The 16,524-nt window shown below is 36.6% G+C and overlaps 1 protein-coding gene across 3 annotated transcripts in view; it reads left to right on the forward strand.

The window, feature by feature from the left end:
• RANBP17 (RAN binding protein 17) overlaps positions 1–16,524 on the forward strand; it is a 364,604-nt gene that overhangs the window by 284,967 nt on the left and 63,113 nt on the right. For all 3 annotated transcript variants that reach the window (XR_012129393.1, XM_036995225.2, XM_073232144.1), the window contains 3 exons: positions 1,836–1,939; positions 7,642–7,730; positions 15,060–15,167. Coding sequence is in view for 2 of the 3 variants with exons in the window: in XM_036995225.2 (XP_036851120.1) it covers positions 1,836–1,939; positions 7,642–7,730; positions 15,060–15,167 (301 nt within the window). In the remaining variant the exon portion in view is untranslated. The remainder of the gene's footprint in view (positions 1–1,835; positions 1,940–7,641; positions 7,731–15,059; positions 15,168–16,524) is intronic.

Here is a 16,524-nt window from a genome sequence, read left to right on the forward strand (position 1 = left end):
TCTAAAAGGAATATCTTGGTTGCTGTAACTCCGGGGCGGGGCGGGGCGGGGAGGTAAGGGGAGCCCGGGGCAAAATACCTTTGAAACCAAAATCAAAGGCAGAAATAAAGTTGGAGAAACCCATTTCTTACAAGCAGTCGTCCCACGCCTCTCTCATGACCTGGCTGCAGAAGAAGAGACCTCCACCCACCCTCTCTAGTCCAGATAAGCCCTTGCTGGCCCTTGTAATTACCTATTGCTATGGAGATGGACTACTTCTCTCCACCCCTTTGGAAACACCTATGGATACGGAGATGCACTACGGCCAGGCAAGAGATTCTGGAAATATTGCAATTTTACCCACAGTCGCATAGCCAGTTGACGAGAGCAGGGATTATAATTTGGTCTACTTTACCCCTCACCTAGGACTCTTGTCTAAAACAACATACCAGGAAAGAGTCACTGGCTTTTTGACATCTCTTTGTGAACAAAGTGAAGTCCCTAATTCTTTTGTGCTCCAGAAACAAAGTATGTAAAGTTAAAGGGAAAAGAGAAGTCACAGAAGATCAGGGTCAGCTAAATCAGCCACTCCTTAAGAGTCATAAAGAGCCTGATTCTGACATTGATGTTCTGTGTATGTGGCCTTGGGCCTCAGTTACCTTATCTGTAGAATGGCTTATAGGCCAGTGTTTCTCAAAAATTTGCATGCATCCAAATAACCTGGAGGGCTTCTTAAAAGAAAAGTTGATAAGCCCTTAAACTCCACTCCCTCCCAACCCCCAACCCTCTACCCCCTGCCCCTGACCCCAAGTTTCTGATTCAGTAGGTCTGGGGTAGAACCTAGGAATCTACATCCAGCAAGTTCCCAGGTGTTGCTGATTCTAGTTGCTAGATCAAGGACCAAATTTTGAGAAGCACTGTCTGTGAGGTCTAATGCACTATTTAAAAAGTGATAGCATAGAAATCAGGAGGACTGGACCATATAGTTCTACCTCCAGCTAAGTACGCTACCTTGAGCAAGTCACTTAACCTTTCTTTGCCTCTTTCTTCATCAGTAAAGTGGGGCTTATAATTCCCTGTGGTATAGGATGAATGAGAGAATTTCAAATTCATTTCAAAGAAACCCTTGAAAAGAATACTATAGGTATTTTGTAGTTATATGTTTACTATGTAAATTGTGCCTAAGTGAAGATTCTGCCTTGATAGAATTCTTGAAGAAACTACAGTCTACCTTTAAAGTGAAAAAACAACCGAAAATGCCTCTTTTCCCTCTCTTCTATGAAGAAAAGGAACTTACTGCAAGAGGAACCTTGCCCGTGAAGAGCATACTTAACACCCAAGGGACCCATGAAGAACCGTGTCCTATTTGGCAGATAAAAGTTTTCCTGCCATGTATTTAACAAATTATTAAAATAAATAAATAAAAGAATAATAACTTATAGCTATCTGGGCACCTGAGTCTGTGAGCCCTTTAGGACCTTGGCACCAAAGATAAGGGGGAAAAAAGATGCTTATCTCTGAGGCTTTGAAAGTGGCTTTCCTTGAGGCATTAGGGAAGCTCTGGGGGCCCTAAGAGCTGAAGGGCTGAGGTGCCTGGGGCATGAGTCTGTTTGATCCAATAAAGAGCCAGAAAAAAAAAATGGGTGGTAAATAATTTTACCATTTCATTTGGTGCAAAAGAGAAGGCAAAACTCCAGAATATTCAATGAACCAAAGCACGAAATGTGGCATAGATGTGAATGTAGGCCGACCCCTTCTCAGGAACATTTCTAAGCCTGAATGAAGCACTCACTGCCGAGGCTAATGTACAATAGCGTGCATTTTAAACCATGGTGACCCTTTTGTTTTTCTGATAGGCGAAGATGAGGATGGATTTGAGAATTTCATGCTGCCTCTTACCGTCTCTTTTGAAACAGTGTTACAAATATTCAACAACAACTTTAAACAACAAGATGTAAAGGTGGGTTTGCTTCCAACATGAGGAAGAGTGATATTGTTCATTCTAGAATATCTAGATCCAGAAGAAGTTTCCACATATTTGTATGTGCTGTGTGCCTCATCAGTCTTGCTTTCCCAATTGCATACATCTTTGAGTTCTACTTTCAAAAAAGTACTTTTCTAGTTTCTTACACAAAATGGACTTTGAGGTCGGGGAATGACTTTGGATGATCAGTTTATGATTAGATGACACAGATTTGTCTCTTGTGGCAATTAGTATCTTTAAAAAACCATTTCTCATGGGTACACCACTTTAAACATCCCTATTCCCTCATCTGCCCTATACTGTATGTTTCAACAGATTTATGGGGAAGAATACACAAATATACACATGCTAAAACACTACATCTCTAAATATTTTTTAAACAAGAATTTATATAAATCAAGACTTTATTAAATGGCTAGGCATATATGTATGAATAGGAGCTGGTCTTGAAGTATTGCATTCTTAAACTGAACAAAGTGATTACGATAACTGATAGCTAAATAAGGTTTTTATGTGCCTGTGGGAGCCATATTAGGATTGATTTGACAAGTCAGTTCAGCTGTGGCAACAGTCCTACTATCTAAGACAACATTATGTTTTATTAGTAAAATCCTTAAGTGTAGCAAGCTGTTTGTGACAGAACAGCCCCATATTTTAATGTGGGGAGTGGGAGCACAAGATCTGCTAAATAGAAACAGCATCTTGTGAAATCATAGTGTTTCAGAGCTGTATTAAACAGACTGGCACTGATTATTATTTTTGAAACACTAATATGCTTCAGAGAATGTAGGCACCTTTGTTGGTGATGCTTGGGTGATGTTTTATTGTTATTTGAAATATGTTGAAAAGATTAACCATCATTCCTCTTCTCTCTACCAAAAAAATTAGCAGGAGGAAGCCAAATAGAAAAATGATGGCCTTGGTTATTCAGTGTAATTCTTCTACCAAAAAATAACTAACCAAATACTGTAACTTTTAATTTGAAATAGAGTTTTTGAAATGAATGTTTATCAATAGGCAGTGCATGTAGAATTTTAAAACCAAAAAGGAATCTTAAGAGATTTTCTTTGTGTTTATAGTCTTGCTGAAATTCTTCACCAGTTTCTACCCAGGTTAGCTGTATTTCTTAGAGGTCTTCGAAATATGTTTAATGACCAATAAAATCTTTCCATCTTTAAGATGGCTATTGCTGCCCTTTTATATCAAAAAGAAGCAGTGAGGTTGAAAAACACCATCTTTGTAAAAATTGCATTTGTCTCATTTGAAGATTTCATTATACTCCAAGCCCGTTTTGATGTAATCCCATCTAGTTTGATAGAAACCATCTTCCTAGAGACATTTTTAATGGAGTTCCAGTGATATATCCCTAAACCAGCAAGTTCTTAACGACCCTGGAAAGTGACTGCTTGATTACACTTTAACGGTATTTGCAAATAAAATCACAAGTAATTAAGGGGAAATCTCCAGGCTTTTGAGCAAGTTTGATGCATGATAACTGCCTGATTCAGCTTCATCTAGAGTAATGCTGTGTAGGCAACAGCTACTGAGATCAATAGCAACGTAATGATAGTGGCAGAATTAAGTGAGTAACCTGAGAACTGTGCCTCAGAATGCATGCAGCTGCCACGAACCAAGGCCACACAGTGCACTCCGTGCTTCCGTCCTAAATGTTCATCAAAAGACGCCCTGCAGGAAAATGGAGTTAGATGCTCTTTATTGCTGATCGTGTCTCTTGCCACATTTATCAGGGAAATTGGATTAGCAGTTGGCAGCTGCAGGTAGACAAGATTCTGCAGTGATTAAATATGCAGCTTGGCTGCATTTGTTGTGACAGACCTTTAGTAAATTCTACTGTAAGCACCATCTGTCTAATTTGTATAAAGAAAACTTGGTGCTTTAAGCTACCGATAAAGAACTAAATCTGTTGCTTTATCATAAACAAAACTTTTGCACTAAATGCTTTTAAATGTAATTTATTAGGTTAAGGCTATTTTTCTATCATGATGAATAAATAATACATGCAAAAGTGCTTTCAGGTACTTCATTTTGCAAGGACTAGAGATAAAAACAGTTCTATTTTGTTCTTCAATAAAGTATTTAGTATTCCAATCCACAGGAGGTGATGCTGTTAAAATATCTCTATGAAAATGCCACAGGACTGCCAAATTCATTTAATTTGCAGCCCTTACCAGGATTTTCTAACTCCCTATTTATAGATATTTTTCAAATGTGAATTTCAGGATGAGCATAGCATTAAGGTCATATGTTGCCAAATTGAAGTATGGTTGTGAGGGGAGGAAATGCTGCAAAACTCTTAAATTTATGGCTTTGTTTTCTTACTTAGTCCTAATAAAATTGAAAAGAACATTGAATTTTTGTCTTGGGTTTTTCGCTTCAAAGTAAAGGGAAAAAGAAAGAAAACACTGTGGCAAATCCTGGCTTTAAAGCATTAGTTCAAAATATATGTTTTTCCCCCTATTATTGCACCCATAGTAAAATGGAGTCCAGTACTCCCCTGACTCATGCATCATTTTTGATCTGGCCATGACGTCATGGTTTTTAAAGGAAAATGAATGAAAACTTCTCAGAGAAAGAAGAGCATTTAAATAGGAACCTGCTATCTTTAGTCCCTTCGTAAAAACTCCACAATGTTAAATTATTTAAAATCCTTGATTTTCAGCATGCACACATTAAAAGTTTTCGCACTAAGTGCCAAATGTTGCAAACAGCACTTTAACAGAATGATTTTGCTTTGATCCCTGTAGCAGTTCCTGAATAATTTATCACAGGTTATTGCCTTAATTCTGGAGAGGGATAGAGCAATAAAGGCAGATGAAAACACTCCAGTTGAAACACCTTGGGGCCTGCTCATTCCTCTGACACGGCTCTTTTGTTGGAACTATTTAGAGGTTATTAAGATGTGTCTCCAGAATTAAGAGTATGCTGTAAGGATGAAGACAGCCATCTTAATTCTAAAGACAAAGCACAATGACCCTTCACCTTCTTTTTCTTTGTTGTTATTATATAGTAGAATTATGAGGATAATATTATAGCTGCCCCCAGTAGTGCCACTACAGTAAAGGGTCTGTCAGACTTTCCATTAGAAACCCTGTTTTGGGGGTCAGGGTGGAGGGAGCCGCATTTCAGCTGTTTCCCAGCCCATCCGTCTCACACTTGGCACACAGACAACTGTTTCACCGTGCAGCAGACTGAAGCACTGAGCAATTTTTCCTTGAATTATCCAAAAAAGGAGTTCTTAGGATTAGATACCTCAGACCTATCCCACTCCCGAAAACAGCCTCACCAGAAATATTAGGAGTTTCTCACATTTCAGATCAAGTGTTGACCAGGCTTTAGGAGAAAGGCAACTTTTGAAATAAACCTCTTTGTACTGTTTTAAATGAGATGGTAAATTGTGGCTCATCCTCCCCTAAATTTCAGTCAGATTACCTCTCTGCCTGAGATTGTTTAGTAGCCTGAGAGCTCCTAGTAAGCAGTCGTCTTGTCTCATTCCAGACCTGGGTATGTTTTGGCTATCAGGAAAGTACTGCCTTATTGTTGTTCAAGTATTTGTATAGATTATTACAGTACTCTTGCTGTTTTGTTTAGATCAAAGACATTGATTGAGCATAAGAAATCTGTTCCTTGTGCACATTAATACTGCATTTTTTTGCTTGGTTGAATCCATTAAAAACATTCATTTAGTTATATTATTATATGCTTCCTCTGCTAGGAAGTAACATTTTCTAAAATAAAACACTGACATAATTTCATAGATTCCAGTCACTTAGACCACTTCTATTAACTTGGCATCTTTTAAAGAAGAAAAAAAAGTGTGATAAAATAAATATTAACCTTTTTGTGTAATGAGAATAATCTAAATAAAATATTTGAAGAGCCCTTTGCACGAGGCACAAAGAAAGTAAAACTCATAGTTCCTATTGATTAATTTAGAGTTGAATGGTAGGTGCTTTATATATAGTAACCTGTAATCTGTAAGTGTACATCATAGAAACAGACCAAAAAGGCCACTTTTGTAGAAAGACTGCAAAGCTATTAAGAATAGAATTGTTTGAAGATAGCTTCTTAGAAGACGTATTTTGTTCTAGAAGCTATGAGAAATATGGAAAGCTGAGAAAGAGGGGAACAGTTTCCAAATGGTAAAAATAGGTTACATAACAGGCAAAATGTTTAAAAAAAAATAGCAAGTCTCATGAGAGAACTACAATGAAGCTAGCTGATAGAAATAGAGGACTGGTAAGATTATGAAAGTAAAACAATTAAGTCATTTAAAGAAGCAGAAACAAATTCAGGGTTTACAGATTCAGAAATTCTAATTACCTTCATTCTATAAGCTGCTAAGCAGTGGATACCAAATATCCTTATAAACAACTTCCAGTTCTATTGAGTCATCTTTTGGATGTGGGGGTTGAGGGTAGGATCAAAAATTACAGACATGTCCGACAGATAAACTATTATTTGCTACTTTGAAATATTATTTAGCCATTAAGATGAAGGTCAGGATTCATTTCCAAGCACCTAATGATAATTTAAACAACTTCCTAAAGAGGCTTTTATTTATTATCAAAGTGTGAGGTAAAAGAAAATCTGGTGAAAAGGAAAGTTCAGAGACCATATTCTGGCACACTATTTCCACTGAAACAGTATCTTCAGAAATCACATTGCTTATCTCGGTTATCCCAGCCCCTTGCTTTGCAGTTGTGTTTATTTGTGCTCTTTGTTCTGCGAGTCTAACATTTGTTTGTGGGTTTTCTTTTTCTCTTCCCAAGCATCATCCTTAGGACAGCTTAATTAAGAGTTCAGAGTATAGTCAGATCTCTTATTTAAGAGTCAAGTGTTGTTTTTCTTTTCCTCTAAAATAGTTACAGAACACTTAGTATGTATCAGGCTCTTATTAGGGATTTTTACATAAATTCATTAAAATTTATTCTCACACTGCCTCTGTGAAAGTGATATTACTAGCCCCTCTTACAGATGAGAAAACTGAGACTGGTAAAATGCCTTAAGTCTTACAATTTAGAAGTAAAGCTGAGATTCAAATTCACAGCTTCTGATTTCAAATCTAGAAATAATAAATATAGGATTCAATGATATATAGAACTCTTTTCCTTGCTTGGAGAATGTAAGTGCCATTCTGGGTGTGTCATCATACCAGGAGGTCACCTGGCCAGTTTTATTTTGTCCTGAGTTACTAAGGGTATATTCTTTAGGGATCTTTAAATGCCAGTGTCTTTCCAGGATGAACTCCAAATTGCACGGTGGGACTGATTTCATGTAAGCTGATATGGTTAAAATTTGCTGTTATTAAATAATATCTAGACCCTGTGCAATTGTGTTTTGTGGAATTATCAATCCTCATCTTTTTTTTTTAATCTAATTTGGCATTATTGAGAAACAAAATATATTAAGAATCTAAATGTTCCTAAGCTACTGGAATTATGACTTAGCTCAATTTATAAGAAGCAAAGTAGAATTGGTCAGCAGATTTGATGGTCTGCTTGTTTAAGGAGTCTATGGTTTCCTATAAAAAGGGATCTGAACGAGACATTTTAGCTAATGAATCAAAATCAGATATGTGGTCATTATTGCCTGATTATTACTCCATCTGCTCTGTGCTAACGTGAAAATCAATTACTGTGTCTCTTTCCCACTGACAGCGTATGTTGATCGGGCTGGCAAGAGATCTTCGAGGGATTGCCTTTGCACTGAACACAAAGACCAGCTACACCATGCTGTTTGACTGGATGTATCCTTATTACACTGTGACAATACCAGCTCTGTGCACAGAGGGATGCCAGGCCCCTCGCTTTCATTTAATAGTATGGCACAGTAGGGAAGAGGAAACAAAGCTAAATGAACTAATGTGTAATCAGCTAAAAATTACAGCACAGTGGCAGCAGTACAGATAACTGAGCACAGCATTTGGAGACCCAGCTCAGAGGTCACTTTTTGGTGTCATTAAATATTGACAACTTAAAATCACATCCTCAAATGATTGTCTGTGTTGTGGTTGCAGGGGTAACCAGGTTAACATCTTTAGCTCAGAATCACTGAATCCTATCATTTAGCATTTTGGGGATTTGAATTCCTACTCTATCTCAACTAGCAGGGCTGAGAAGCTCACTTATTCTCTTTCAGGCTTAACTTACCATGCTACGGTTTTGCATCATCATGAAAATATTCATGGACATGAAAGGGGGGAAATAAATGGTCAGGAGTTTTCATTTGGTATAAAAAATTTGAATTTACCTTTGCCAGGGCTTAGTACAGACAGCATAATAAAGAAACAAACTGGCCCAACAAAAGTGCGTCATCAGATAAAATTAAAAAATCATGGACTTGGGTGTCAGACTGCCAGGCTTGAAATCCCAATCACCTAATCGCTGTGTAAACTTTGGCAAGTCATTTCACTTCTCTGAGTCTCGGTTTCCTCATCTGAAAAAGTAGACGTCCAGCTTCATGGTTTGCTGTGACCATTAAAATAGGTAACATGCTTTGTATAATGTGTGGGACATACTTGGTAGTCATAAGTGGTTACTATTATATTGTTTTAATAACTTTGTATGAACCTTCTTTGATCCTCACAGGAAGTGACAGTTCATGCAAGTCTTATAAGTGTAGTACATTGTTTCATGTCTTTACATATGAAGCCATCAGAGCACATAAGAAAAACCTGTAGCCTTAAAGCTATTTTATATTTTAAGTTATACTATTTCTTAGTTACTCTTTTCAAGCCCTTCTTATCCAAACATCCCTCATAAATTAAATTGCAAAAGAAATGTCTTAAAATTTCAACTTAAATCTTTAACTATTGATGTCACAATTAGGCCAAAAACAACTACAAGGGATCTGGACATGCTTTAGGGAGAAAGCTACACATTAAAAACATTTTTTTAACATTAATTTAAATACTGACTTACATTTTTAGTTACTCTTAAAGCTTGCTTCATCAGGTTTACGTGTCCATAGAAGGGTTAGAGATAAGAATTTTCCATGTCATTAAGGAATCATGTTTGTCTTTTTATCAGGGTACAAAGATGTTAGATTTTAACATGGAAATTCTTATAATTCTTTTAACTATGAAGTATAAACTGAATTACCCAAGACCCTTTTTTTTCTCTAAATATAAATAGAAACTCATAAAGGAAAACCTTTCATTTATTTTAAAAATCTAGTTGTGGCACTTTAAACCCGATGGTGATCTTGAAACCAAGTTAACAACTCGAGGCTGTTGAACAATTAACGTTTCCTCTTCAACAACACAAGAGTCAAGTTCAGAACCTTTCCCCTCAGTGTCAGAGAATAAAAATAGCTGCCATACCTGCCTAAAATTTATAGAACATATTGTAATTTAAGTTTTTAATTAACTCTTGTTTTCCATTTCCTCACTTGGCTCCTTTTTTGCACCTATCTGAAGTAAAACTTTTGTCCAGCAGATGGCAGAAAATAGCAAACAGAAAACCCTGGGACTTAAAAGTGTTTTGTTTTGAACTGGAAACCATTGTCTCCTCCATTTGACCATACATGTTGAGGTTATTAGGGTCAGGGGCAGAGGGCGAAGTGTCAGTTATGCAGGAAGCTGTGTTAGATTGCCAAACGGGGTAACTTGGTACCAGTCTTGCTTATAATAATTGAGTTTCAGTAGCAAATCAGCTTCCTTGGGAAAAGGCCAAAGGCTTTTCATAATTGTATTGACAACAAAATGAATATGATAAATGGTGTTCATTCAGCTGAGACAAGATTTATAGTTTTCCTCTGGGCAAAGGATGAAGAGCAAATACTTATAATAATAGTAAAATTTGTTTAAAAGTTACATTATTTGATAATTCAAAAAGCTTTATTAAAATATTTCGAAATACTTTAAGCAGTTTCAGGTGATAAAGTACACATTCTTTCCAAAGTATTCTAGTAATGTAAAAATGAATATGATAAAAAAAAAACCATGGATATGAAAGTCATTTATTCTTCCTGAAATATTGATATGTCAAGCCGTCAGTGACGATTCCTGCATTACTGCTGGGGAAAGTTTATTTGCCTTTTATCTACATAAATGTATGTTCTTTAATTTGTTATACAGTCCTTAGCATGCAGAAGAAACATCCTGTAAGAACACATGTCATCTTAAAGTCAAAATGCATTTTATTTATGGCGATTATTTGATAAAATGCTATTTTAGTGGTTAGCTATTTAATTCAAAAACATTTCTGTAAACACTGACTGCATTAACTGCCACATGAACTACATTGCTTATCACTCTGTCCTTCCAAAACTAAATTGCCTGAAACTACACAGCAACCATGTTGATAAATTATTCCACTACTAGAGAATTGAAAAAGTATCGATGATATACTACTTTGCCCCTGTAGTGAGAATGCAGCAATATAAAAGCACCTTACTTTGCAGAGCATTTAGTCACCTTGTTTAAACTTTTCCTGGCTCATACTTGACTGAGGTATCAAAAATCCAGATGAAAATTGAAAAAAAATACAGGAATGTTTATGATGCTATTCCCACACTCAGTCTTTTAATTGTCACAATCTCACCTTTAAGTCCACTGATTTTCAGTCAAGCAATCACTGCTATTTATTAACATGCATAAACACATTGTAAAAGATAAGGCAAGACCATGGGATACGTCAAAGAGCACAAACTTTGGTATAGGACAGTATTAGATTCCAGTCCTGGTTCACTTCTTAACAACCTGTGGGGTCTTGGATAAGTTAGTGTCTCAGAATCATGGTTTTCTCTTCCATAAAATAGGACTAATAATACCTATCCCACAGGTATGTTGTAAGGAGTGAATTGACACATATATAAAGGGCCTAGTACAATGTCTGGCACAAAGTAAATACCACTGTTGTTAGTTCTTTTCCCTAATATGAATGAGATAAAAGAGTCCCATTTGCTCACTTACTCAGCAAATTTGGCTAAGGACTGTGCTAGATGTAGATTACTTACACTCAAATCCTACCCCAAAATGAACTTACAGTTTAATAGAGTCAGTTAGATGCATGCATAAATGACTATAATAAAATGTAGAAGGTGATAAATGCCATAACAGAGATACAAAGAGAGTGATTGCATTTTTCTGGGGAATCAGAAAGGCTCTGCAAAAGTGAAGATATTTTCCTGGATCTTACATTTAAGTAGCACTGGGCTATTGAAACTACAAAGTAAGAGGTTTTCAGTTGGCCTAAGCACCGGTTTAGGAAAGGGAACAGTGGAGAAGATGTTTTATCATAGATAACCACTTGCTTCATGGTTGCAAATGCAAATTGCCTGGTACCCTTGAATATTAGGCTAAGGAATTTAAGCCATTAGTCCATAGATAGTATAAAGCAATTGATGGTTTTGATTGAGTAACAAAATCAGAATTATACTTGAAGTAGAAAGTAATCAGCAGTATGTTGGACAAATTAAAATAGGGAAGAAAGTAAACCCAAAAAATTAGTGTTTGGCAATCATTTTTTGAGTGCTGTGGGCCCGGCATGAGGAATTAATAAAAGGATCACTTTTCACAAGAGCTAGTAAAACAGATTGCTCTTTAGGAGTTCACAATCTATTGAACATAACAAACAGCTAATGAACAATGTGTTACAACAAAGATGCCTGGGACCATGTGAACATATAAGAGGAAGAGATTGGTGTTTTTGGCAAAAAGAATAGGCTTCCCAGGGAAATGAAAGTTGAACTAGGTGTTGAAAGATGGCTAGGCATTTACGAAACAGAAGGGAAAGTAAAAGCTGCCAGCAGCATTTTCCTTCATAAACAATGATACAGATGTTTCACGTTCATGGAATACCTTTAAAATAAGTTCTGAATTGGCAGGTGATTGCTGTTTGGGAACCATATCCTCCTCACACCCATATCTCTTAACAGTTTTAGCAAAAACTTTTGTTGCCTTCTAGTGTGTTATAATGCTTTCTCCACTGTGAAATCCCTGAGGGAGAGAATTATGTTTTCTCATTTCTGTTTTCTTGGGGTGCAGCACATAACAAGTACTAATAACTTGGGTGAATGGATGGATGGATGGTTGGACGGATGTCAAGAAGCAAACCTAGTATTCTTCCTTTTTTCATATTTGGCATCTTATAAGGAGATAACATCATTAATGCTTTTGATTTTTCATTTTTCTGATATAGTCCTTAGGAATTCACTGAGATCTAGGTGAAAGCAATCAGAGTGTACCTCTGTCTAACAGCTCCCGCTGTCTTCTTCCTATCCAAATATGCATAGTCCTCACAAGGCCACTGGAAAATGAAGCTCTTAGACTGGGTTCTGATTCTCCCCCTGTAATCTGAGTCTGGCATTCTCACTCTGAAGCCCTTTTAACCTCCCTGCTTGGTAGACCTCTACTCTGCTTTCCAATAATCACTCATTTTCTCTGTGGCAGTCACCTCTGTCAGAAGCATATTAGAATTGGCAGTGCTCTCATTCTGCACAGAAAAGGGGGCATCCCCTTCTGTCCCCCGGCCCCATCCCATAGTGAAAGCAGTGTGCTCTGAAAAATATGACGGTCCTGATGCCTCTAGAATGCCTTGCAAAGGCGCTTCTGTGTGCTTATGACATTCTTAAATTTTGAAGTTTGGGTCTTTCCAGTTCCTGATGAGCCTTTCAGATGCTTGCCCGCTATGATCAGAGTTTGTGCTCTGAAGATCCCTTGGTGAAATATTTCCTCACCTGTGCTCCTCTGATATTGCTTCAGAGTTTTGGCACTCAGAGCATCTCTATTATGTGTCCACCACCTAGTCTGGAGCATGAATTTCCCTAAGAACAAAAGCCATGTCTTACTTATCTCTGGTTTCCTATCCCCTAGCATGTACACAGCACATAGTATCTATCATCTATCAAAATGAACAAATTTTCTATTCCACAGAAAAAACAAAACCATAAATTATCTGGACAAAGTCCAAAATAGAGTTAGTAATCAAGCTCATTGATTTTTTTTCATTTTCATCCAAGTGAAACCTCACTCATATGTGTACTCTCACTTCTTATCTCTCTTCTCTGCTTTACTTTCCTCTGTTACACTTCCTAACTTACTGTGTATCTACTTTATTTTCTGTCTCTTCTTATTAGAATATAAATTCCATAAGGGCAGGGATTTTTTTTTAATGTTTGTCTCTGGTGTCTTCGGAGAGTCTAAAACAGTGAATAGCCAATTGTAGAATAGGGCTTCAATAAATACTTGTTAAGTAAATTGTTTCATATATATAGATATAGCCTTAACATGGTAGATAGTTATAACTGGGGAGGGGAAACCAAAGTGTTCTTTTTGCAGTTACAAGGAGCATGCCATTCTTAAGGTATTAGAGGGCTTATTTTCATTGAAAGTTATGTGAATTATTTCCTGAAGTTTCAAAGCAAAATGCACAGTTAAAAAGAATTAAATAGATAGTTTTAATCAAATATGCTACACCTCACTGTTAGGTTGGCAGGCTTACAGCAATAAGTATTTATTGAAATCTACTTTGTGCCAGGTCCACACATACAGTAAATACCTAAACCCTGCCCTCAAAGAGTGTATACGGTAAGAGATAAAGTGCTATGATAGCACTAAAATAGCACCACAGCCTACCCAGGAGACACACCTAACCCCTTTTGAGGGGGAGGGGTGTCAGGGAGGCTTCTTGGAATAACTGACATCTCTACTGAACTCTGAGGGATAAATAGGAATTAGCAGGGGCATGGTAGGAAAGCATAGGTCTTTGCCCTTTAGAAACTCATTATCTAATGGGCAAACAGATAACACAAGCAACCAACCTAATACAGTTTGTTATAAGAGAGATGTGGTCAAAGCGCTGACTGACTACAAATGAGGAAGAGGTTGATGCCTTTTGACAAAATAAGTTTCACCACCCCAGGGAAAATGAAGTAGGCTAGGTGTTGAAAGAGAGATGCATTAGGCAGAAGAAGTAGCACATAGAGGAATGGACATGAGAGAGCTGGCATCAGTGAATTTGCAGGGAATTAAGAATGGCTGAACCATAGACAGGGTAGGAATACTAAGAGAAGACTGGGGGTAGGCAGGGCCCAGATCTTAAAGGGCTTTGTATGCCATGTTAAGGAATTTGAAATTCTAAGAGCACAGAAGAAAATTGTGATCTTTATCACCATGGAGATCTCTACCCATGCCACACAGAAAAGGAACACCATTAAGTGATCAGTTCAGCACTTTCTAAAACAAAAAGACAAGTACATTGGAAAGAGAGACACCTGGAGATTAAGAAAAGAAAAAGGAGATGAAGGTAGTGGCACAGTAAGAATTTTTTCTGCTGCATTTTTAGGCCTTAATTTTACATTTATGTGTCCGTTTAGCAAGGAGGCCAGTTATGGGTTAAAAGGCCAATGGAGCTGAGTCAGTTTTTCAGGTTCTAATGGTCTCAGCCATTGACTCATCAGAAATATATGCTCCTTAGTATTGAGGAGGATGTTTGAGACTTTTTCCTTAGGTGTACATGGGCCTACTTTTAGCAACACTGACCTTGAGTAGATGAAAAGTACCGAAAGCTTTTCTTCAGGCTAACATTCCCAGTGTTCCTTGGAGCTGCAGTGGGACCAAGCAGAGCAAGTCAGCAACTTTGAAAAAAAGAATGTAGGTAATTTTGAAGCTAGGAGATAGATATATGGGCTTTATTAGTACTACTTCCCTCTACTTTTATGTATTTTTTAAATTTCATAATCATTTTTTCTTTAGTGGTTTGATGCCAAAGAAACTCTGATAATAAGAAATCATATATATTTTTGTTGTCATTAACTAAATTTATTTTCCTTTCCTATAATATTAAGCATAATTCTTCACATGTGTTACTTTTGATACTTTTAAAGTATATCTTTTATTTACAGAGTATGCCAAGTATAAGGCAATATAATGTATGGGGTATGTTACAAATAGGAGCAAATCATTTGCAGTTCCCAAAAAAGTACAGCTGTGCGGGTTAAGGAGAGCAATTTATAAAATTGCCATTGTATACTAACCATACAACAAATGTGGTTTCCTTTTTTTAAAATGACACGAATTTTCAGGAACAATATTTCTCCTCACCCTTAAATTCTTTAACAGGCTTTATTAAAGGTACCCAGCATATCTTCCCATTCTTCAAAAGGCTATTGAGCGATGGTATGGAGAGCCAGCATGTACAACTCCCATCTTAAAACTTATGGCAGAACTGATGCAAAATAGGTAAGAGGTATGACAGGGGAGTAAAAAAACAATCTACTGTTTGGCAGCAGTTTCCAGAGGTTAGAATTTCCTGCTTGGATATATATATATTCAAGGCCCAGTGAGAGGAATAGAATTAGAGATGGTTGAAACCTTTTGGGGGAAAGATACAGTATACTTAGTTGTATATAGGAACTGATAAAAAAAAATTGGAAGACTGCAGCCACTGTTATTTAATATTCAAAGGCACAAAATGGAGGAAAAGCAACTATTTTAATTGTTCCACTGCTTAACTGCAATTCTGTAGAATTTTAAAGCAAGAAAGAAATTTAGAGGTCTCTGAGTTGAGATGTTTCATTTTATGGATAAAAGGAACTGAGTCCCAGAGCAATTTATGAACACATAGTTTGTCTCAGGAGCCCTAGGGATTGTCCCTGTTTTGACTTCTAAGTTACCCTTCTTCCTCTATGCTAAGATGCATGTATGTGGATGATTTATGCACTCATAATTTTCATTTAAATAGCAACTACAACCCTTCTCACAAATTGCCTAGTTGCCCTTATAATTTACATAGACCAGCAGAGATTCAAATACTCTGCATACAAATACTAACAAAGATACAGCTGAGAGAAAAACTGCAATAAGCTGATTGGTTTTACCTCTCTAAAATATGTCATTGTGAATATGGCTTAGCACCAAATTACCTGTCACTTAGCCATCCTGTTTCATCAGTTCCTCTTTGTATACTGTGTGTTGGAAGGGAAATATCCAGACAGGGAAGGAGTATGGATTGCAGCTCTATTTTTGTCTCTGGTGCTGAGTTTTTCATAGCAACAATTAAACATTTTTTTGAACAAGAGTGTGGAAAAAGACCTGACAAATAAATAAATGTGAGTATTATTCTTTTGAAAGCTGTTAGTTTTTAAAACCATTTTCATAGATGCCTTAAATATTAAAGGAAGGATGGCTATGTGTTTATTTTAGAAATTTAGTTTTTATTGAATTACAATTATTTCAACTACATAATTGATATTATATATTACCGATACAATATTTACTATTAAAGGAAAGAAATCATTACATTGTATATTGTAAGGTATTTAATATATGCCATAGGCAGATAATTCATATCTAGCACAGTTGTCCTAAGAACTACCTAGTGAAAATCTGTGATCTCAGAATATGTTATCTTGTCTTTGTTTCTCTAAAATCTAATGTGAATTATATAAATATGCTTGTTTTCTTTCATCAGAAATTATATGACAATCAAATGTTCACAATATTATTTCTAATTTTTAATTGTAATTAATCCTAAAGCATTTTGAAAAAAGCATGGAGAAGCAGTAACTCATTCTATTCCTGGCAAAAGGACTTCAGC

The sequence above is a fragment of the Manis javanica genome, chromosome 1, assembly GCF_040802235.1.
Source record: "Manis javanica isolate MJ-LG chromosome 1, MJ_LKY, whole genome shotgun sequence".
NCBI lineage: Eukaryota > Metazoa > Chordata > Mammalia > Pholidota > Manidae > Manis > Manis javanica.